The 23,411-nt window shown below is 37.4% G+C and overlaps 1 protein-coding gene across 7 annotated transcripts in view; it reads right to left on the bottom strand.

Moving 5' to 3' along the window:
* LOC117339289 (nucleolysin TIAR-like) overlaps positions 1-23,411 on the bottom strand; it is a 295,336-nt gene that overhangs the window by 55,740 nt on the left and 216,185 nt on the right. For all 7 annotated transcript variants that reach the window (XR_004535152.1, XR_004535153.1, XR_004535155.1 and 4 more), the window contains one exon: positions 246-303. Coding sequence is in view for 3 of the 7 variants with exons in the window: in XM_033900800.1 (XP_033756691.1) it covers positions 246-303 (58 nt within the window). In the remaining 4 variants the exon portion in view is untranslated. The remainder of the gene's footprint in view (positions 1-245; positions 304-23,411) is intronic.

Below are 23,411 nucleotides of genomic sequence, written 5' to 3'. Positions count from 1 at the left end.
TGGTACTGAAGAGACAGTAAAAATGTTAATTTTGTGTGGTACCGAGGAAATGGTGAAAATGGTAACTTTGTGTTGCTGAGGAGACAGTAAAAATGTTAATTTTGTGTGGTACCGAGGAAATGGTGAAAATGTTAACTTTGTGTGGTACTGAAGAGACAGTAAAAATGTTAACTTTGTGTGGGACCGAGGAAATGGTGAAAATGTTAACTTTGTGTTGCGGAGGAGACAAGCAAATATAAACTTACTGCTTGTGTCTTGTTTGGGCTGATTACTTGGAGAGGTGGCCCAGTTGACCTTCATTTCCTGCAATATAAGTAAATCAATTACTACATCAATTACTACATCAATTACTACATCAATGACATCTAGCTATCACAATACAATATGCCTAGTTAGTTCTACAGAAATCATCCATACATAATTCCTGGTGTGATCAATTCAGAATAAAAGGAAAGGCATTAAAATGTTCTATGACTGAAACATGAAAAGATAGCCATCATATTGTGTCTGGGATTTGTTCACCTGAGGTATGGACTGACAAGTCATCAATCCAGTGATCAATTCAATATTCATCTCGGTATCACAGTCCAAACAACAACCAACTGATAATTCTTCTGATCATTACTCCGCGATTTTACCTGAGATTATTCGACAGTAGTAACCCTGGAATTAGTTACTCCTCGATTTTACCTGAGATTATTCATCAGTAGTAACCCTGGAATTAGTTACTCCTCAATTTTACCCGAGATTATTCGACAGTAGTAACTCTGGAATTAGTTACTCCTCGATTTTACCTGAGATTATTCATCAGTAGTAACCCTGGAATTAGTTACTCCTCGATTTTACCTGAGATTACTCGACAGTAGTAACCCTGGAATTAGTTACTTCTCGATTTTTACCTCAAATTATTTGATAGTAGTAACCCTGGAATTAGTTACTCCTCGATTTTACCAGAGATTACTCGACAGGAGTAACCCTGGAATTAGTTACTCCTCAATTTTACCTGAGATTACTCGACAGTAGTAACCCTGGAATTAGTTACTCCTCGATTTTACCTCAAATTATTTGATAGTAGTAACCCTGGAATTAGTTACTCCTCGATTTTACCTGAGATTATTCGACAGTAGTAACCCTGGAATTAGTTACTCCTCGATTTTACCTGAGATTATTCGACAGTAGTAACCCTGGAATTAGTTACTCCTCGATTTTACCTGAGATTATTAGACAGTAGTAACCCTGGAATTAGTTACTCCTCGATTTTACCTGAGATTATTCGACAGTAGTAACCCTGGAATTAGTTACTCCTCGATTTTACCTGAGATTATTCGACAGTAGTAACCCTGGAATTAGTTACTCCTCAATTTTACCCGAGATTATTCGACAGTAGTAACCCTGGAATTAGTTACTCCGCGATTTTACCTGAGATTACTCGACAGTAGTAACCCTGGAATTAGTTACTCCTCGATTTTACCTGAGATTACTCGACAGTAGTAACCCTGGAATTAGTTACTCCTCAATTTTACCCGAGATTATTCGACAGTAGTAACCCTGGTATTAGTTACTCCTCGATTTTACCTGAGATTACTCGACAGGAGTAACCCTAGTATTAGTTACTCCTCGATTTTACCTGAGATTACTCGACAGGAGTAACCCTGGAATTAGTTACTCCTCGATTTTACCTGAGATTACTCGACAGGAGTAACCCTGGAATTAGTTACTCCTCGATTTTACCTGAGATTACTCGACAGGAGTAACCCTGGAATAAGTAACAAGTCCTTGTGTGTGGTGTCATGTAGTAACATGAAGCTGATGTCTGGGAGTGATTGCATCCGATAGAAAAGAAAAACCAATGGAAGACGAGGATAATATCTGGTCGGACATCATACCCTGATAACTTATAACAAAGCAGTGTTTCCAGTATAACCCCTCCTTCTCACCAACAACCCCTAAGGAAGCAGTTTTTACAGTATAACCCCTCCTTCCCACCAACAACCCCTAAGGAAGCAGTGTTTCCAGTATAACCCCTCCATCCCACCAACAACCCCTAAGGAAGCAGTGTTTCCAGTATAACCCCTCCTTCCCACCAACAACCCCTAAGAAAGCAGTGTTTCCAGTATAACCCCTCCTTCCCACCAACAACCCCTAAGGAAGCAGTGTTTACAGTATAACCCTCCTTCCCACCAACAACCCCTAAGGAAGCAGTGTTTCCAGTATAACCCCTCCTTCCCACCAACAACCCCTAAGGAAGCAGTGTTTCCAGTATAACCCCTCCTTCCCACCAACAACCCCTAAGAAAGCAGTGTTTCCAGTATAACCCCTCCTCCCCACCAACAACCACTAAGGAAGCAGTGTTTCCAGTATAACCCCTCCTTCCCACCAACAACCCCTAAGGAAGTAGTGTTTCCAGTATAACCCCTCCTTCCCACCAACAACCCCTAAGAAAGCAGTGTTTCCAGTATAACCCCTCCTCCCCATATGTTTATTTTATCTCGTACATTTGGCATTCAGAGCTGAACTTCTTTTTTATTAGTGTTATTTTTTTCCTATTTATATATATGTATATTGTTTTTCATTTGAAAATCATATCTTGTGAATTACTGATAAATAAAGAAATGTGACTGACCTTTTCTTTTTTTATTTTGCTAAGGATTCATCAATGACATCTACCATGATTCCCAGTCACCAAACAACCACTTTACAAAGTTCATTAAAGTTGTCATGGTATAGGGGTTTAAAACATAAATGTGACACATCTTGCCCAGTGAGGATAACAAACCTTTGATCAATATTTTGTGATCATTTTAAATGACCAAACACCAATTCCTGTCTTTTAAAACTTGAACCAATTTAAACAACAATCCCCAGTGGACCTTGAGAAATTACAGAATCGCCAAAGCGCGTTATTTTGACAATCTCTAGGGAGGAAGTCCCCCTATCTTTACAAAATCTCAAGCAACAAGACTTAAATCTTTCATGAAGCATTGTCTACAGTTTATTGCTTTTCAGGACAATTTGGCTTCTCATTTAGCCCCTGTCTCCCTCTTGTTCCCCCCTCCCTGTCTCTTCACTCCACTTCCTTCCTTTCAATACTTACGAGGCCTCCAACACCAGCCCCGGCGCCCCTCAATATTGCTTTATAACCAAAGTTGTTACACTCAAACCTCTCCATCTTGTCTTAACTAGGATTTCGTCATCAGAATTTTCTGCTAGAGTCTTTGTCACCCCATCCTAATTGACTTCACTGCCATCATAATACGTTTTACTCTACCAATCTCATTTGCCATCATTTACTGCCTCATTTAAAAAAAAAACCTTTGTCTGCAACATTTTAAAAGTTAATGGGATACCAAGTCAATCCCATGCTAGGCTGCCATCCCACCCCAACCCCTCCCTCTCAATGATGTGCTTCACTAACCTGAGAAACCCACGTATTTAGGGTAAAGACAATTTGTCATTGTGAGCAACAACATCATATTATTATGTACAATAGAAAAAAATGCAGCTATAAATATAAAAATGTTTCAACAATCATCCAGGGAATACAGCCTAAATGTTAGATGTTGTCAGTTTATCAAGGCCCATTGTACACAGGGATCAATTAAAGAGGACCGAGGCGTTAGCTTCCCCGAAATAATCATCACTAAAGCTTCATCATAGAAATTCAAATTAAAAAAAATTCAAATTTGAAATTACAAGAAGTTATGCAATTGTGTAACCCTAATTTTTATTAATGCTACCATGGGAAATGGTAATGCCATACATTGTCTTGTGCTTTCGGTGCACATGTGAAACAAATCGAAATAAATCTGGATTAAATGAGAACCGGTTCACCTAAACTCATCGCCCCTTGACCAGAAGCAACAATTAGTCAAGAGAATCAAGATATAATAGCAATTAAAAATAGCTCTGGTGAAAAATGTTCTCGTTGATTTATAGGGAGACGTTCCCTGATGAATTCTGCCGCCAATTTTACTGGTGCAAGCCTTGTATTTGGTACTTGTACTCTATTATAGTGCTGTGTGATTTGCTTAAAATGTCTGAGTAAGACTCACCAAGGGTATCATCAAACAGGCTCCTTTATTCTGAGTCTCCACCTCAACATTTCACACGGAGTGAACTAACCTGACACTCATAAATCCTGTCAGGAAAGTGGTTACAAACAAGTCACTAGAATAAGATCTGGTCCTCATGGTTCTTTGATCAAACATGGAAAGGTCACCTCTAACCTGTCTACCATTTTGTTTAAGCTATCATACTTGTCACCTCTAACCTGTCTACCATTTTGTTTAAGCTATCATACTTGTCACCTCTAACCTGTCTGCTATTTTGTTTAAGCTATCATACTTGTCACCTCTAACCTGTCTACCATTTTGTTTTAGCTATCATACTTGTCACCTCTAACCTGTCTACCATTTTGTTTTAGCTATCATACTTGTAACCTCTAACCTGTCTACCATTTTGTTTAAGCTATCATACTTGTCCCCTCTAACCTGTCTACCATTTTGTTTAAGCTATCATACTTGTCACCTCTAACCTGTCTGCCATTTTGTTTAAGCTATCATACTTGTCACCTCTAACCTGTCTACCATTTTGTTTAAGCTATCATACTTGTCACCTCTAACCTGTCTACCATTTTGTTTTAGCTATCATACTTGTCACCTCTAACCTGTCCGCCATTTTGTTTTAGCTATCATACTTGTCACCTCTAACCTGTCTACCATTTTGTTTAAGCTATCATACTTGTCACCTCTAACCTGTCTACCATTTTGTTTTAGCTATCATACTTGTCACCTCTAACCTGTCTACCATTTTGTTTTAGCTATCATACTTGTCACCTCTAACCTGTCCGCCATTTTGTTTTAGTTATCATACTCAAAATTGAATGGCCACAACCATTGCAGGGCTCAAGTGGAACCTACACATCAAGTTTGAGAAAGATCCCTCCAAGTTTAAATAGGACAGCTAAAAAGATTCTTTAAATAGGACAGCTAAAAAGATTCTTTAAATAGGACAGCTAAAAAGGAAATTGCCAATAGGATACAATCATTTCCACTCTTAAATATTTACCATTGTATGGCACTGCCACTATATAACCCTACCAATTCAGTTGCGAGTTCACCAGCTTATGAACTGCCAACTGAAATTTGAATTTGAAAATTAAAAAAAAAAAACGCACGACAAATAAAAAAAATCGCAGATGGTAAATATAAGCATTGAACGGCTTTCAGTTGGCATTCAGCGCGCTTCATGTTGAATTTGCCTCTGTCCAGTTGGCATTCATATTGACTATGAATGCCAACTGAAAGCCGTTCAATGCTTAAATACAGCACACATGCTAGAAATGTCTTTATTTGGTTTCTGATTTTCAAGCTGACCATGATTATGAAAACTTATGGTTGAAAGCAATGTTACTGACAATGTGAGTTTCATTTCAATGAATGACACAAACTGTTCTACTGACTGATTAAAACCAAAATCCCCGGACTTGCTACACAAATAGTGGACACAATGAATTTGTGGCAAACTCCTGAAGATGTCAATACTTTAAATTTTGTTACCAAGGTTTCAAATGTATATTAAATATAGGACAAGCATGTGAGATATTGGTTTTAGTTTTTTTTGACATGAGTGACTAGGTTCGGCTGGAGACAATGTGGTCTATCTGACAGTAATGATAGAGAGAACAGAGACATCTGTCACTGTGTTGTAGAGGAAGTCCATGCCTACTCTGGTTGGAGGCCATCTTTCTCTGTAAACACATGCGTGGTCATCTTACACCAACTTATCAATCTCCAATTGGTAAACATTTTATCTAATAATTAAGAATATCATATACAACCCCATCAGGATCCTATACAACCCCATAAGGATCATACATCCTTTTAAAGATTTCCAAACATCTGGTTTCTCAATTTGTTTCCTTAGTAACAGGAAAAATTATGGAAGACAAATTGAAACAAAAGTCATTGTCAATGTACTTTATTTATCACATTTGAAAATAAAGGCTTGTCCACCTCAATGTCCACCTCAATGTCCACCTCAATGAACAGTTAATGTTGAGAAGCTTTTAATTTCAAATAGCATTTTCATGACTTTGTGAAGATCTTGATTGAGTACCATAGTGTCCACAACATTGGCACTATTTAAAACAATTTCAGTGTTTCATTAATGTTGCAGAAAAAATAATGTGATAATTTCACAAATTGTTTCCCATGAAATATCTCATAAAAAAATATCTTGAATAGATTTCAAGGTCCAAAAGCACTAAGGTTGTGTTGATAGTGCTAGTTATAAAATTGTCGAAAACACCAGTTAGGCAGGTTCAACTATAACAACATTTAAACCACTGTTCAAAACTTATATTTACATTGCCTTTTCATTTTTGCCAATTTTGAAATCTGAATCAACAAAAAAATTACCACCTTTTTTTTAATGTCACATGACTAAGAATTCAGCTGACAAATAGAGCTTGGGAGAACATGAGAACCAACACTTTCCATTTCTTACAACTTTAATTTCGTACATATACAAAACATGCTTTTAAATTGATAAACCATAGCAAAACTATTTCCCCTGTGAAAAGCATAATTGATGCAGTCGGTAGCCATGTTTGTATTCCAACACCCACTGGGTGTTTTAGGTGTATGGTGACAACTGCCTCTTAGCATCGTGTCAAATGTAAATATAAGTAAATAAATAAAATTAAATTTACATTTTACAAACATCATAAATAATATTTCTCGTAATGAATACGGTATTTTCCTTTACCCATTTCAATAAAACACTGTTAATTAGTTGCAGATTAGTTGCAGATCGTGTGGGTCACCAAAGCTAACAGTTCTTGGCAGTGTGGCCGAGCCTGATGGATGGGGAGGAAGGTAGCGAAGTATTATATCAAATCTAACTATCCATTGTGTTACATAGTCCTCACATTCACACCACTCACACCAGAGACGCATGCTTTTTGAAATAGTTCTCGACATTCTCTTTCCAAGACCATTTTTTGTGATGATGAGAAATATGCGCTCTCAGTAAAATTACCTTTGTGAATGTGGCACCACAGACAGACAAATCTATATGGCTGTCAATTGTGTCATTGAGAATTCATCAAATTCTACACAAAATGCACAAACACATCAAAAATCTAGGTCATAAGTTCACCTGGCCTTTGTGTTTTTGCTAACACTAGGGGGCACTCCTCAGGTGTACCTAATAATTTTTTTAGGTAGGCAGTTCCATCATTTTAAAAAGATTATTTTTTCTTAAACAATGATTAATCTAGGTTTCTATTTTTACCAATACAATATCCTAAAAACACCCATTGCGACCTGTTTGTATACAATAAATACTGCATTCAATTCAACAGCTAACAAGATTTTGTTTTGATTAACATTAAGCGTCTAATCAAAAACATTACCTTGACAACTTGAAACATTCAGCATGATTTAATAACACTTTCTAGACAAAAATAACTCAAGTCCATTTCAGTGCCTCACACAAATAACAGGAAAGCGCATCAAATTCCACAACTTCAGTCTAACCCAATCTGTGTTCCCTCAATTTCACAGAAATCCATTTTTCAAAACATGCAACATTAAACCCAATCTGTTTTTCCTCAATTTACTCCTACAATATCAGGAACATATTAATTGAAAATCCGTCTTACACATTTTAAATACCTAACATTCATTCATGTGAAAACTGTAGATTGAAGAAGGCTGCTGATGCTCCAGTTCAATCTGGCATTGGCTGTTACCAAGGGGACCACCAATTACTTGTCTTATAGAGGGAAACATGTTCATTCATTCCATTAAAACCAGCCACCCATACTCTGAAGATCAGGAGATAATAACAAATCTGTTTAGTCTAATCAGTTATATCCTAATAACTTATAAGCGACATGATCTCCACCGGATCGTCTGCCAGACTTAAACAATTTTTTCGAGTATGTGACAATCACAAATTTCCGTGCCAGTCTGCCATGCATATTGGCAGTGGAATTTCAATGGTTTTTTAGTACCCATGTAATTTGGAAGAGCACTGCGACTTGGCAGTGAAATTGTTCGCTTTATATTCTAGGAAAGCATGAGGACCCAGGTCGAGGTGAACATGTCACTAATACTGAGTAGCTGCACTCGATACGATTAGCCCTCCATGTAGCCACTCGGCTGCTGCCATAATCAGGCGTTTTACCAAATCAATCTGTTACAACCACTTTCAATGTCACGAGGAAAGTGAAAGCGTTGTCATCCGTCTTCATTATCTGTGCTTGGGGAGGGAACGATCACCATTGATAGGCATTGATTCATGCCTCCTTACCATCCAATTGCTTCAAAGACCATTGAGGACACCTTGCCAGATTCAAAACTTGTCTTAAATGACAATACGCTCATATCAAACGCCATCTAGATAATACTTTCTTCACATGAAAGAACACCCGCTAAAAAAACCGTTTTCAATACTGTTGCACACTGCCAAGCATGATATATTACATAAAAACACTTCTAGATAAATTCAGCTCCCAGTTATTTGGATACTGTTCTAAAAAGGCCATTTTATTTTAAAATAATGTTGTCTCCAATTAGCAGATAACCCTTTAAAATGTCACTAGCTGTGGAGTGTACCAGAGGTGTCAAAGCTGCCGATGGTATGATGTTGGACAAGCTTGTACCCTATCTTACCTCTCTAAACACACTATCGTCAACTTTTCTCTCTAAGTGTCAAAGCTGCCGATGGTATGATGTTGGACAAGCTTGTACCCAATCTTACCTCTCTAAACACGCTATCGTCAACTTTTCTCTCTAAGTGTCAAAGCTGCCGATGGTATGATGTTGGACAAGCTTGTACCCAATCTTACCTCTCTAAACACGCTATCGTCAACTTTTCTCTCTAAGTGTCAAAGCTGCCGATGGTATGATGTTGGACAAGCTTGTACCCTATCTTACCTCTCTAAACACGCTATCGTCAACTTTTCTCTCTAAGTGTCAAAGCTGCCGATGGTATGATGTTGGACAAGCTTGTACCGTATCTTACCTCTCTAAACACGCTATCCTCAACTTTTCTCTCTAAGTGTCAAAGCTGCCGATGGTATGATGTTGGACAAGCTTGTACCCTATCTTACCTCTCTAAACACACTATCGTCAACTTTTCTCTCTAAGTGTCAAAGCTGCCGATGGTATGATGTTGGACAAGCTTGTACCCAATCTTACCTCTCTAAACACACTATCGTCAACTTTTCTCTCTAAGTGTCAAAGCTGCCGATGGTATGATGTTGGACAAGCTTGTACCCTATCTTACCTCTCTAAACACGCTATCGTCAACTTTTCTCTCTAAGTGTCAAAGCTGCCGATGGTATGATGTTGGACAAGCTTGTACCCAATCTTACCTCTCTAAACACGCTATCGTCAACTTTTCTCTCTAAGTGTCAAAGCTGCCGATGGTATGATGTTGGACAAGCTTGTACCCTATCTTACCTCTCTAAACACGCTATCGTCAACTTTTCTCTCTAAGTGTTACAGTGCAATTAGTTTTCTAATCTAAAGCATCAATTAACTATTTAGTATATAACATCAGAGATTAAACAATTGTCCATATCAAGGTTTATTGGAAATATATATATCATGGTCAAGAGAATCCTAGAGTCAGACTTGTAGTATCATAGGAACGCTTGTTATATATAGTAATATTACAAAGGATCATCTCAGAGATAAAACATGACCACAGAGAGACTTAATTGCTTCAAAGATTATCAGATGGTGATTTGTTTCAAAGCAAGAAACATTATCAAAGTTATCAAAGTGAGGCTTGTTTTCACACAGTGAAACAGTACATATCAAAGTGAGGCTAATGTTTTCATACGTTGAAACAGTACTATGAAAGAAAAGCTTATTTGAAATAGAAAGCAAAACCATTATCATGGAGGTGGTTTTTGGAAAGACTGAACAAAGGCAGGCCTTTACAAAACTGCAGCAGAATTGTCTTTTACTTAAAACTAAACATTAATATGTTGTAAGGTGATGTTGTTATCACGCAAGACTGAAATCCTCATTTACAGTTTATAATAAAATGACAAATTTGATATATTTTGGACAATGCAAATTAATATAAGCACATTCAAATCAATTGTTTCTGTGAAACCTTCAATGTATATTTCAACAAAATGGCATCCTAATAAAATCAGGGGAAACAAATTTGGAGATAGTGTTTTTTGACGATGGTATTGCTAGTGCGGTTTCCAGAGAATGTTTACCCTGGGGTCCAGAGGATGTTGAATGTATTTGTGTTGGAACACTGATAAGGTTACAAGTCTGTCAATGTGATGGAACTCAGCAGCATTTTATTTTATTTTCTCTACTTCTATGAACAATTTGATATGAGGAATAAAAGCTCTCTTGAAGAATGCTTGTATCGCCACGACAAAAAACATTTGTAGGGCACCTTTTGTCTTTTCCTTCAAACTGGAATATTGAGCCTGATTTTGAAGAATAAAACTGGAGTTTTACCAAAATTATTTGGAATTGAATTTGGTAACTAAATTTTCAATTTCAAAATGTGAATGTTTGCACAAGGAATCTCTCCATGGTAACCATCCAAGAGTGAGATTGGTGGAACATTGCCATCATTCAATTCCCTTTAAAATTGTTCATAATATTTCAGGTAATCAACTATTTCTGCTATTTAGAATATTAGTTCTTTGTGTAAAACCAGTGATACCAGATAAAATATTGAAGATAACAGCATTAATGGTACAATTTCCTTGAAAGCCTTATAGTTAATTAAATGCTTCTACTGCTGAAATCTTTTATTTCAAAAAAAAAATCTATCCCCAAGCTTGAACGGCCCTCTATAGCACATCATCCTTAAAAGCTGTGGTGTTGAATTTCTGCCCTTGTCATTTTACAAATTACATTTATTATTTTGTGTCCTTGAATTTGATTGGTCAGAAATTAAAATAATGACACAAAAACACTCTAGGAATCTCTATCTTCTTGGAATTCCGTGCTTTTTGGTCACGAGAAAAAGTGACTGGATGTACCAGTGTTATCTATATACCATCTCTGCATTTCCTAACTTTTATTGGTTAAATATTGGAGAGTAGCACTAGAGACATGATATCATGAAACCTTCATGCCATACAGCCATGTTAGGTCTGTAATGTTGAGTCAAACACACATGTCTGTAACTACAGAACGATATTGTCTGCATATACCGCTCTGTATAACCACATCAAAAATGCATATTAATTGTGTATCATGCAAAAATGTTATAGATACAGCTTGTAGTTGTGGGAGATATGTTTTCTGAGATACAGCTTGAAGTTGAGGGAGATATGTTTTGTGAGAAAGCTGTCATATTAAACAGTTGATATTATCTGGCTAGGTTTGTCAGTCGACGGCGCAGTCGGTTGCAGAGAGACGCGAGAAGAAATCTGTCAGTATCTACTGAAATAGCTGTCTATTGATTAAGTCAACGGTAACCTAAGATCTACTATTGTAGACAACATTTCTGTATATCTACGTATCCAATAAAACATAGGTAAACCAGAAAATCATATCTGGTGCGTAATATGTACCTTGCGTTTGCCTAGATAGACAGTGCGCGATATATAAATGTATAACAGCTGACCCTACCGATATTGTATCAATACATTACAAAATCTTTTACCAAAATTGGATTTTTCAAAGTAAACGATCTCACTCAGATTTTATCTACCCAAAGCCTGCAAATTTCAATTCGCATGTTGAAAAAATTCTCCATTTTCTACTTTACAGACCAAGACTTTACTCTCTTGTGTCATTCAAAAAATGTTTTCACTAAATTTTTTTTTTTTTTTCAGATTTGAAAGACACCTATGAAAATTCCACATAACCTGTTTTCTAATACAGATAATAAATACTGATAGTAAAACTATCCGTGTGTCGAGAATAGTTTTATTTACAATGATTGTACACCACCTTGAAGCCATTGTACAGGATCTTGGGTTGTTGTAGAACAAACAGCAGGTTACTGCAGTCACTTGCAGACCCAAAAGTGCAATATCAATGATTGCTTGAGCTTTTAACATATTATGTACATTGATGTATCATTTATAAAATTTGCTCTCTCCTCTGAGTTTGAAAGTGGTGTACTATAACTCTAGGGGGTGATGTTTGTGGTTAGCTTAGAGCCAGACCATCCATCTTTCTGTCCCACCCTACACCACTATACTTAAAATCTGCCAGATTCTCAGATACAACAGCAATACTCATATATCAAATATGTTCCTCCCATAAATGAAATTTAACGCACATTTGTGTAGTGAAACTGTACTATTACTGCAGAAGGTTTGAATCAATATTTGTTATTACGGATATGTGTGTGAAGTTACAGGTCTGTAATGACATTAGGCATAGATACTTGACTAACCGTGTTAAAATGCCCCAGTGTTATATATCACCTTCAAACATCTCCTGCCTCTCTACTTTACTGGACACATAACCTTTCTATTGAAATTCATTTCATTTGTAGACAACATTTTTACTCTAATAAGAATTTATAGGGAGTAGAACAATATATAGCCATCAGCTCTTTGCAATTTCACATAATAATGGATTTCAATTAAACAAATTGCAAACTTTGTCAATATTACATTACAGAAATATGTTATGTTCTAAAACTGACCTATTCCATAGCACAAATGTATTGCTTTAATCAAAATATATAATACATTCTGATATAGCCTATGTCCTAAAATTGAAAACAGTTGATGCAGGCAACCAGATAAAAAACCTTAGCTGTTGCGAGGATGCAAAACTCGACCAGAAAAGGGATAAAAGAATAAACTCCAGAGCTTTCCGTTCCAATACAGTAACTGAACCTGCCTGAAGGTTCCAGGTCTTATACACTTGGTGCCACGACCAGTTTGTGTTTGGCAGATCCCAAAGACAGGAAGAACCAGCGACACCATTGTGTGATATATATGTCAAGATGCACCCCAAGGCAGAAGATTTACGTACCCCTTCCTTGCATATTAGTAGGCAGTACTTGGACATCAGTACAATACTGCAGTAGAATTTCTCTAGAGATTAGCATAGCTTTACATAAATTATGAAGGAGGCAGAATTTCTCTAGATTAGCATACCTTTACAAAACTAACCTATTCCAGTATATGGGCAGACAAATGAGTGACTAGTCTACTTGTATCATCTTTAGCTTATTAAGCAGTTGCTATGATACCGAAATTATAAATACTCCGAACATCCAGTTGTATTGAACAGTTCTTTGTTTACGCGAATTCCATCAAAATTCAAAACATTCAGATTAAAAACACATCAGCCAATCACATTAAAGACCCTGATCAGAAACACATCAATGATTCAGATCAAAAGAATTAAAACAGCCACAGCAAACCTGCATTTTGTCAGTCTACCAACTGTATGTAGTCTATAACATCTGTTACAAATCTTCAACAACACGCGGGAATTAACCATCCAATCATGGTCACATACTCTTCCAAATATCAAAAGGTCATAAGAGTCTCCAAAGGAAACTTAATTGGAAACTAAATCAGTACAAATATTTCATGTCCACCTGGGAGACATTGATGCATTGTGGGAATGAATTTGGTTGGAAGGCCTCTCCAGGTATAACCTTTTATTTGGGAGGTTTAGGAATTCCTTAAAACATCTTTGCCAAATTTTATAAATTTGTTTTTTGGTTATTTGTTCCCCACTCCCCAGAAAATTTACAAACTAGTCTTCCTTGGTATCTCACATAAGAAAAAATATGATGTCAGAAAATGATAGCTGAGAGAATGAAATCCTCAAGACTGAGTGGTAGGCTAAAGGATCCTCAGAATGAGTGGTAGGCTAAAGGATCCTCAAGAATGAGTGGTAGGCTAAAGGATCCTCAGAATGAGTGGTAGGCTAAAGGATCCTCAGAACGAGTCGTAGATAAGTGAGGACAAGAACGCAATCATATCCACACTTCGCATACATACAAAATCAAGGCCGAGATCCACACTTCACATACATACAAAATCAAGACCGAGATCCACACTTCACATACATACAAAATCAAGACCGAGATCCACACTTCACATACATACAAAATCAAGGCCGAGATCCACACTTCACATACATACAAAATCAAGGCCGAGATCCACACTTCATATACATACAAAATCAAGGCCGAGATATTTATCACAATACAACGAAGAAAAAAATCTATGATATATCTGGATCCATCACTAATGCTGATGAACAAATAGAGCTCAAATTTGGGCTAATTTTCATATCATATATGCTCAACGCAATAAACAAATACTGCTGGTTTCTATATTTACCTTGGAGAAATAAACAGAAAAAACAGTTCTTTCTTCAGTACATCTGTATACAAACACACCAGCAAGATGTAGTAAGATGCTGTTTGTTTTGAGAATGGTAATTCAACAAATTCTCCCAGGACTCGTCAGAGAGAATCAATTCTTTAAGGTGATTCACAGAGATTATATATTTGTGGCCAGGAATCTTTACTTCAGTATATCATTATTTATATGCATCTCAAAGCTCAAAGTCCACAGCCAAGAACACATTCTTCTACCAAATGAATTGTCAGCTTTTTGGTGTCTAAATTTCCTAGATTTTAAACATTTCATTGAAAAGAAAAATTGTGGAATTTGAGATTAAACATTACTGAAAAGTAGAATAAGAAATTCAAGACATGAGAAAATATTCTTGACTTATTTTGGATTTACATGATATCTTAAAATCTAGATAGCAAATGACACAAGTGGCAGTCTGGCCCTGAATGTGCCAAGCATGTCTCTGATGCTGTCAAGTCAGCATTCCAATTCATTCAATAACTCAATTGTTCCAAAATTGATTTATTCACATTGAAAGAACGGTTGATTCTCAAGTATGCTTGAGTTAAAAAGAAATCTATGAGAATTTTATAATTCAATGACTGAATTGATTTCATTTCAAATCTTAGTGAACGACCAGATATAGAAAAGAATTAGACATATATATAGAAAAGAATTAGACATATCATTTTGTGAATACAATTTATATAGTATCAATTCTCTTTTAAAATCTTATTCAAGATCATGAATAAGTATTTTGTAACTCCAAATAAAGAAAAGGAAGAAATTTGTTTATTTTTTTTTTTTACATTATTCACTTTCACAAGGTACTTAGGTGATTCCGTTGATATTATTTGCCTATATTTTTAATTTGAAAAATTGAGAAATTTTTGGAATCCACTTTCTAGCTAACACAATACTTGACAACCTATATCTAAAATGGACAAGGTTATCCTTCTACATGTGATCATGTGTCAAATAACAACTAAGTCATCCTTCTTATTATACACCCTAAAACAAGTCATCCTTCTTATTATACACCCTAAAACAAGATAATAACAACAAATGGAAGTAGGTGGAGGACTTTCTGGAGAACAATGAAACAGTATTGGCTGTCATGGATACAGTGGATTAACTGGAGAACAATGAAACAGTATTGGCTGTCACGGATACAGTGGATTAACTGGAGAACAATGAAACAGTATTGGCTGTCACGGATACAGTGGATTAACTGGAGAACAATGAAACAGTATTGGCTGTCATGGATACAGTGGATTAACTGGAGAACAATGAAACAGTATTGGCTGTCACGGATACAGTGGATTAACTGGAGAACAATGAAACAGTATTGGCTGTGATGGATACAGTGGATTAACTGGAGAACAATGAAACAGTATTGGCTGTCACGGATACAGTGGATTAACTGGAGAACAATGAAACAGTATTGGCTGTCATGGATACAGTGGATTAACTGGAGAACAATGAAACAGTATTGGCTGTCACGGATACAGTGGATTAACTGGAGAACAATGAAATAGTATTGGCTGTCACGGATACAGTGGATTAACTGGAGAACAATGAAACAGTATTGGCTGTCACGGATACAGTGGATTAACTGGAGAACAATGAAACAGTATTGGCTGTCACGGATACAGTGGATTAACTGGAGAACAATGAAACAGTATTGGCTGTCACGGATACAGTGGATTAACTGGAGAACAATGAAATAGTATTGGCTGTCACGGATACAGTGGATTAACTGGAGAACAATGAAATAGTATTGGCTGTCATGGATACAGTGGATTAACTGGAGAACAATGAAACAGTATTGGCTGTCACGGATACAGTGGATTAACTGGAGAACAATGAAATAGTATTGGCTGTCACGGATACAGTGGATTAACTGGAGAACAATGAAATAGTATTGGCTGTCATGGATACAGTGGATAAACTGGAGAACAATGAAACAGTATTGGCTGTCACGGATACAGTGGATTAACTGGAGAACAATGAAACAGTATTGGCTGTCACGGATACAGTGGATAAACTGGAGAACAATGAAACAGTATTGGCTGTCACGGATACAGTGGATTAACTGGAGAACAATGAAACAGTATTGGCTGTCATGGATACAGTGGATAAACTGGAGAACAATGAAACAGTATTGGCTGTCACGGATACAGTGGATTAACTGGAGAACAATGAAACAGTATTGGCTGTCACGGATACAGTGGATTAACTGGAGAACAATGAAACAGTATTGGCTGTGATGGATACAGTGGATTAACTGGAGAACAATGAAACAGTATTGGCTGTGATGGATACAGTGGATTAACTCTTTACGTACTCATTCAAATTTCGCGGTCGCTACCGGAAGTGAATGCTGGGTAGGTCCTTTGTGTATTGGAGCATATGGCTATCACATCAGATGTCGATAAAACGATCTTTTACTGATCTTTTACTGTTGTATAATGCTTAATATTATATGAAGTTTATCATATGGAACAAGTACTGAGTACGGAAACTCTTTTACCCAATTTTTCCTTTAAAATACGGCGAAATCACCAGGCAGAATCGCGGGAAATGACATGTTAATCGGCACATGTGTCACACATGTGCAAGAAATCACGCAGCCAAAACATCGTTTTTTCGGTTTGTAAAAATGTTTTACGTATTTCTTACTTATTTTGATGATAAACGTTACTCAATTATATATATATTATCGTTTTTAATTGTTTTATTGTGTTTAACACCTCAACAATCTCGCAGAAAACGAAAGTAAATTTGAGGCCGCCATTTTGTAGCCATGTAAACAGCTCGGCATGAACCGGCGGAATTCTTTGAAATAGACAATCTTAACGAATGAATTATGCTTCTGGTACGTAAAATATACCATCAATACAATATTTACATTGCTTTTTATTTCTTAAAAACATCATTTCCGTGTCAATTCCTTCGTATGACTATGCTAAACCAGCAAGTAATATCAACATCTTTCGCGATGTTTTACGACGATTTGAGTCGTCACAAAGGATGGAAGGCATGTTAATTGTGACGTGTGTAGTCGTCATGAAGGATACAAGAGCACATTTTTGTGACGTCTGTAGTCGTCGTGAGTACGGAAAGAGTTAACTGGAGAACAATGAAACAGTATTGGCTGTGATGGATACAGTGGATTAACTGGAGAACAATGAAACAGTATTGGCTGTCACGGATACAGTGGATTAACTGGAGAACAATGAAACAGTATTGGCTGTCACGGATACAGTGGATTAACTGGAGAACAATGAAACAGTATTTGAAGTCACAGATATATTGGGTTTACCGAATAATTGCTGTCAAGGATACAGAGTGAGCTTACTGACTCATTAAATTGCTCTTCATCCCGTTTATTTATCTACCACTGACCAGAAGTATTTAATCTCACATCCCCCTAAATCTAGCTTAGGAATATATTTGATTTAAGACATATTTTTAAATTCAATTATTTCAAAAAGAAAAAAAAAATGAAACCTAGTTATGATTATACAATCCATTCTGAGTGCATTAAATCAGAACCATATTGTATAATATTTATGGCTTCTGAGACACGTCTAAAACTGTTTATTGATATGTTCCAGTTTAGAATGAACATTTTAAGTCTTTATATGACATGACCGTGCAGGGTAAGTCATAAGCGACTTATGGAAATATCGGTTGTATTGCAGTGAGATGACTGGCACCGACATTGGCATGTTTAGAGAGATGGTTGGGGCTATTAGAGGAGTACCAATCAATATGGACTCTTGGTCGTCAAGGGGATCGCAAAGTTAAAACACCAAAATGTGTAAATGAAAATTCATGCATTATTTCATATGAAGACACCACAAACCAGACATTTTTTCCCCAAGAAAATAAGGTAAATTGTTGTGGTATCTAAGTATACAAAATCAGTCCTCGACTGTAAGGACTGGAGTACACTTCCTCGACTGTAAGGACTGGAGTACACTTCCTCGACTGTAAGGACTGGAGTACACTTCCTCAACTGTAAGGACTGGAGTACACTTCCTAAACTGTAAGGACTGGAGTACACTTCCTCGACTGTAAGGACTGGAGTACACTTCCTCAACTGTAAGGACTGGGGTACACTTCCTCGACTGTAAGGACTGGAGTACACTTCCTCAACTGTAAGGACAGGAGTACACTTCCTCGACTGTAAGGACAGGAGTACACTTCCTCGACTGTAAGGACTGGGGTACACTTCCTCAACTGTAAGGACTGGAGTACACTTCCTCAACTGTAAGGACTGGAGTACACTTCCTCCACTGTAAGGACTGGAGTACACTTCCTCGACTGTAAGGACTGGAGTACACTTCCTCGACTGTAAGGACTGGAGTACACTTCCTCGACTGTAAGGACTGGAGTACACTTCCTCGACTGTAAGGACTGGGGTACACTTCCTCAACTGTAAGGACTGGAGTACACTTCCTCAACTGTAAGGACTGGAGTACACTTCCTCGACTGTAAGGACTGGAGTACACTTCCTCGACTGTAAGGGTTGGAGTACACTTCCTCAACTGTAAGGACTGGAGTACACTTCCTCAACTGTAAGGACAGGAGTACACTTCCTCGACTGTAAGGACTGGAGTACACTTCCTCAACTGTAAGGACTGGGGTACACTTCCTCAACTGTAAGGACTGGGGTACACTTCCTCGACTGTAAGGACTGGAGTACACTTCCTCGACTGTAAGGACTGGAGTACACTTCCTCAACTCTAAGGACTGGGGTACACTTCCTCGACTGTAAGGACTGGAGTACACTTCCTCGACTGTAAGGACTGGGGTACACTTCCTCGACTGTAAGGACTGGAGTACACTTCCTCAACTGTAAGGACTGGAGTACACTTCCTCAACTGTAAGGACTGGGGTACACTTCCTCAACTGTAAGGACTGGAGTACACTTCCTCAACTGTAAGGACTGGAGTACACTTCCTCGACTGTAAGGACTGGAGTACACTTCCTCAACTGTAAGGACTGGAGTACACTTCCTCGACTGTAAGGACTGGAGTACACTTCCTCAACTGTAAGGACTGGAGTACACTTCCTCAACTGTAAGGACTGGAGTACACTTCCTCGACTGTAAGGACTGGGGTACACTTCCTCAACTGTAAGGACTGGAGTACACTTCCTCGACTGTAAGGACTGGGGTACACTTCCTCAACTATAAGGACTGGAGTACACTTCCTGAGGCAAGTTAATTTTATACCAGATTCAGTGGCAGATGACACCAACAATGAAAATTCAAAGACATGGTGATTATGAGAAGGAAGTCAAATCTAATAAGGGCAAAAACAGCTAGGGCGCAATATTACCCACAGGAACAACTGGAGAGCATATAACCTAATTATATGCGGCCATGTAAGGTCGTGAGGTCACCCACAAACTATGCTGTATCTTGTCTCAACCCTTCTGCCTCGTAAGTTTTCAATATTGCGTTTTTTATCCAGTATTGCGACATGCTGTCAATCCCAGTCATGACTATCTTTGTTCATTTCTGCTTCATATCATTTCTGTCAAAATGTGTTTTTTATTCGAGTGAGTTTTAATCTACGATGTATCTCTGTCCAGAAGCGATTGTATCAAAGTCCAGAGAAAAACCTTTCAATAATTTATATTTCAGCAGTAAATGTCAAACATGTTTTGTATAGATTCCTGACTGCTAGGTCAATACATACAGTATCAGATTCCCAGAGATAGATGTTTTAAACTTCTTTTCTTTAATCAGCTGTAAAATATAATCACTTACATAAAAAAAAACCAGCTTTACTTTACTTTTATATTGTCTAGAATAAAAATATCAAGTCTCCAACAGTTCTACAAAATGTTGCATTAGCTGTACCTGGTGATGTGGATTGTTGAAGGTAGCCCTCCGTTAAAATTCTGTTAAAGGTAGCCCTCAGTTAAAATTCTGTTAAAGGTAGCCCTCAGTTAAAATTCTGTTGAAGGTAGTCCTCAGTTAAAATTCTGTTGAGGGTAGCCCTCCGTTAAAATTCTGTTAAAGGTAGTCCTCCGTTAAAATTCTGTTAAAGGTAGCCCTCAGTTAAAATTCTGTTAAAGGTAGCCCTCTGTTAAAATTCTGTTAAAGGTAGCCCTCAGTTAAAATTCTGTTAAAGGTAGCCCTCAGTTAAAATTCTGTTAAAGGTAGCCCTCCGTTAAAATTCACAACCAGATCAACTTTAAACCACAAAATGCTGACCATAGCTACAGATTTCAATATCAAACACTTTCAAAATCATTTAACACAGGCATATTTCCTCCACATTTTCCAATCATTGGGAAGCCTCGCATGTAAAAACTAAGGTTTCAACTTTCTGACAAGGCCTGGGGTCATCAAATCTGGAGTGACAAGACAATGATCATCATGGATATAGCACCATTACAAGGCTATGGGTGATGAGTCGGACAGCAATGTCCAGAGGGCCAAATCCCCGACGTTGTCACCACAGCTTCATACTAAAAACATTTTGTCTGCTGGGCCTGGTTATTTCATGCTTCTATAAGCGACAAATTAATAATAAAATAAAAAATAAAATCTTGTATATATTAATAAAAAAAAAAAAAATACAAATTGAAAACTAGTTTTATTTTTAGATATTAGAATAATCTTTTTTTTTCCCAACAAAGAATGAAAAAAAAAAATTGTTATTTATAAGAAATTTCTCTAAAATCTAAATTTGAAAATGTATTAATGCCTAGTATTTTAGCAAATATGACCAACAGGTGGCTAAATTTAAGCATAATAAACATCATTGATATTTTGGTGTAAAATCTAATAAAGAACTTGCTGATAAATCAGATAATTTCTTTGTAAAAGATTAGAATTTGGAAATGTTAAGCTCTCAATAGTAAACCCACAAGGCTGCCATCACCTCTGCCAATATCTTAGAAAGCCGTCAGTTTAAGACTGTCTCCATGTCATTACTGTGGCGCTCAAACACCTGCCCGCTACTTCACTTCCACAAAACACAGATGAAACAACCACTTCCCTATAAGCTTCCGAAAAAATGTGTTTTTCACGTTAAACAAGATCATGTCAGGAGTCGGGCTTTGTTTCAGGGGGAAATGGCTCCCCAAAGGCATATAAGCTATCCAACACCGAACTCCAAAACCTAATATCAAATCACATGACATATAATGACCTAATTACCTATTCAAGCCAGAGGTGGATTCCCTCAGATGGAAGTATCCCTAAGATGAAAGTGTGCCTGGCTGGGACTCCCCAATGATGGAAGTATCCCTAAGATGAAAGTGTGCCTGGCTGGGACTCCCCAATGATGGAAGTATCCCTACGATGAAAGTGTGCCTGGCTGGGATTCCCCAATGATGGAAGTATCCCTAAGATGAAAGTGTGCCTGGCTGGGATTCCCCAATGATGGAAGTATCCCTAAGATGAAAGTGTGCCTGGCTGGGATTCCCCAATGATGGAAGTATCCCTACGATGAAAGTGTGCCTGGCTGGGATTCCCCAATGATGGAAGTATCCCTAAGATGAAAGTGTGCCTGGCTGGGATTCCCCAATGATGGAAGTATCCCTAAGATGAAAGTGTGCCTGGCTGGGATTCCCCAATGATGGAAGTATCCCTAAGATGAAAGTGTGCCTGGCTGGGATTCCCCAATGATGGAAGTATCCCTAAGATGAAAGTGTGCCTGGCTGGGATTCCCCAATGATGGAAGTATCCCTAAGATGAAAGTGTGCCTGGCTGGGTAGTTATAACAGTAGTAGCATAAAACATCTGAGGACAGATAACTACCAGCACATCTCTCCAAATCTTCATCAAACAGTTTGGAGTTATTCAAATGAAATAAAGAAATGTAGCCTCTTTACCAGTAAAAAAAATCTACATCAATTTACTTTAAATACATAGTACATTCTCCACTCATAAATCTAACTTTGGAAACATTGTACAGCAGTGTATGTTCTCATACTCACAAACTGAAAGTTGTACTACTGCAGTACTGTATGTTCTCATACCCACAAACTGAAAGTTGTACTACTGCAGTACTGTATGTTCTCATACTCACAAACTGAAAGTTGTACTACAGCAGTGTATGTTCTCATACCCACAAACTGAAAGTTGTACTACAGCAGTGTATGTTCTCATACCCACAAACTGAAAGTTGTACTACTGCAGTGTATGTTCTCATACTCACAAACTGAAAGTTGTACTACTGCAGTGTATGTTCTCATACCCACAAACTGAAAGTTGTACTATATTACTTTATGTACTGTGGGTTTTGTTTGGATAGTAGGATCCTAAGATTGAATTTTAATTGAATGTATCTATTATTGCATTAATATTATAAGAGACTCAAAAAATGTTTTATTGTCAACATGTCATAAAAAATTCTGACTCGCCCATATACACTAATGTAAGGACAGTACAGGAAAGCTACAGGTACTCCACAGCCAGGAACATGGGCAGTTTTTCTATGAAAATGGCAATCTTTACGACCGTTAACATAATAGTTTGCCATCATTCCAATGATGAAGCAGTGGAAATCTTTTTCGTCCTGATTTCCTTGCTTGGAATTACGGCGCTGAAATCACCGTGAAGTTTCCGAAAGAGAAATATTTTACTCTGGAAAACGATAGTTGGTAACAATTACCTTGTTTAAAACAGAGTCGGGAAAAAATTGGCCTTGTCACATGCTTAATGAAAAGGGGAAAGAAGCATCTATCAAGCGATTGTTTTGGCCGTTTGTTACAGCAAGACTCTATCATTAACCAAACGTCTATATTTAAGTCGGGTCTCACGCCATCAATACACACGATGAATGGTATACGTACACGACACTGCTTCCTAAATACCACTTCTAAACAACCTTTATTTCTGGCCAAATGTTCTACCCTTGCTGGACGTGGTATGATTAATTTTGTTATAATTGGTCGACTGTAGTAAGTCAGGTTGAAAGTCAACCCATGTTTCTGATGTCCAGGAATCTACATACTCGTAAATGGTCTCTAAAAGATCACAGGAAGGCAAAACAGTCGGTTCTGGTACAAACTCAGAGAGGAATCCGCATGCAGCAAC

Source organism: Pecten maximus, chromosome 12, assembly GCF_902652985.1.
Source record: "Pecten maximus chromosome 12, xPecMax1.1, whole genome shotgun sequence".
NCBI lineage: Eukaryota > Metazoa > Mollusca > Bivalvia > Pectinida > Pectinidae > Pecten > Pecten maximus.
Note: the sequence above shows the minus strand (reverse complement) of the source record. Positions and strands in the feature narration are given on the sequence as shown.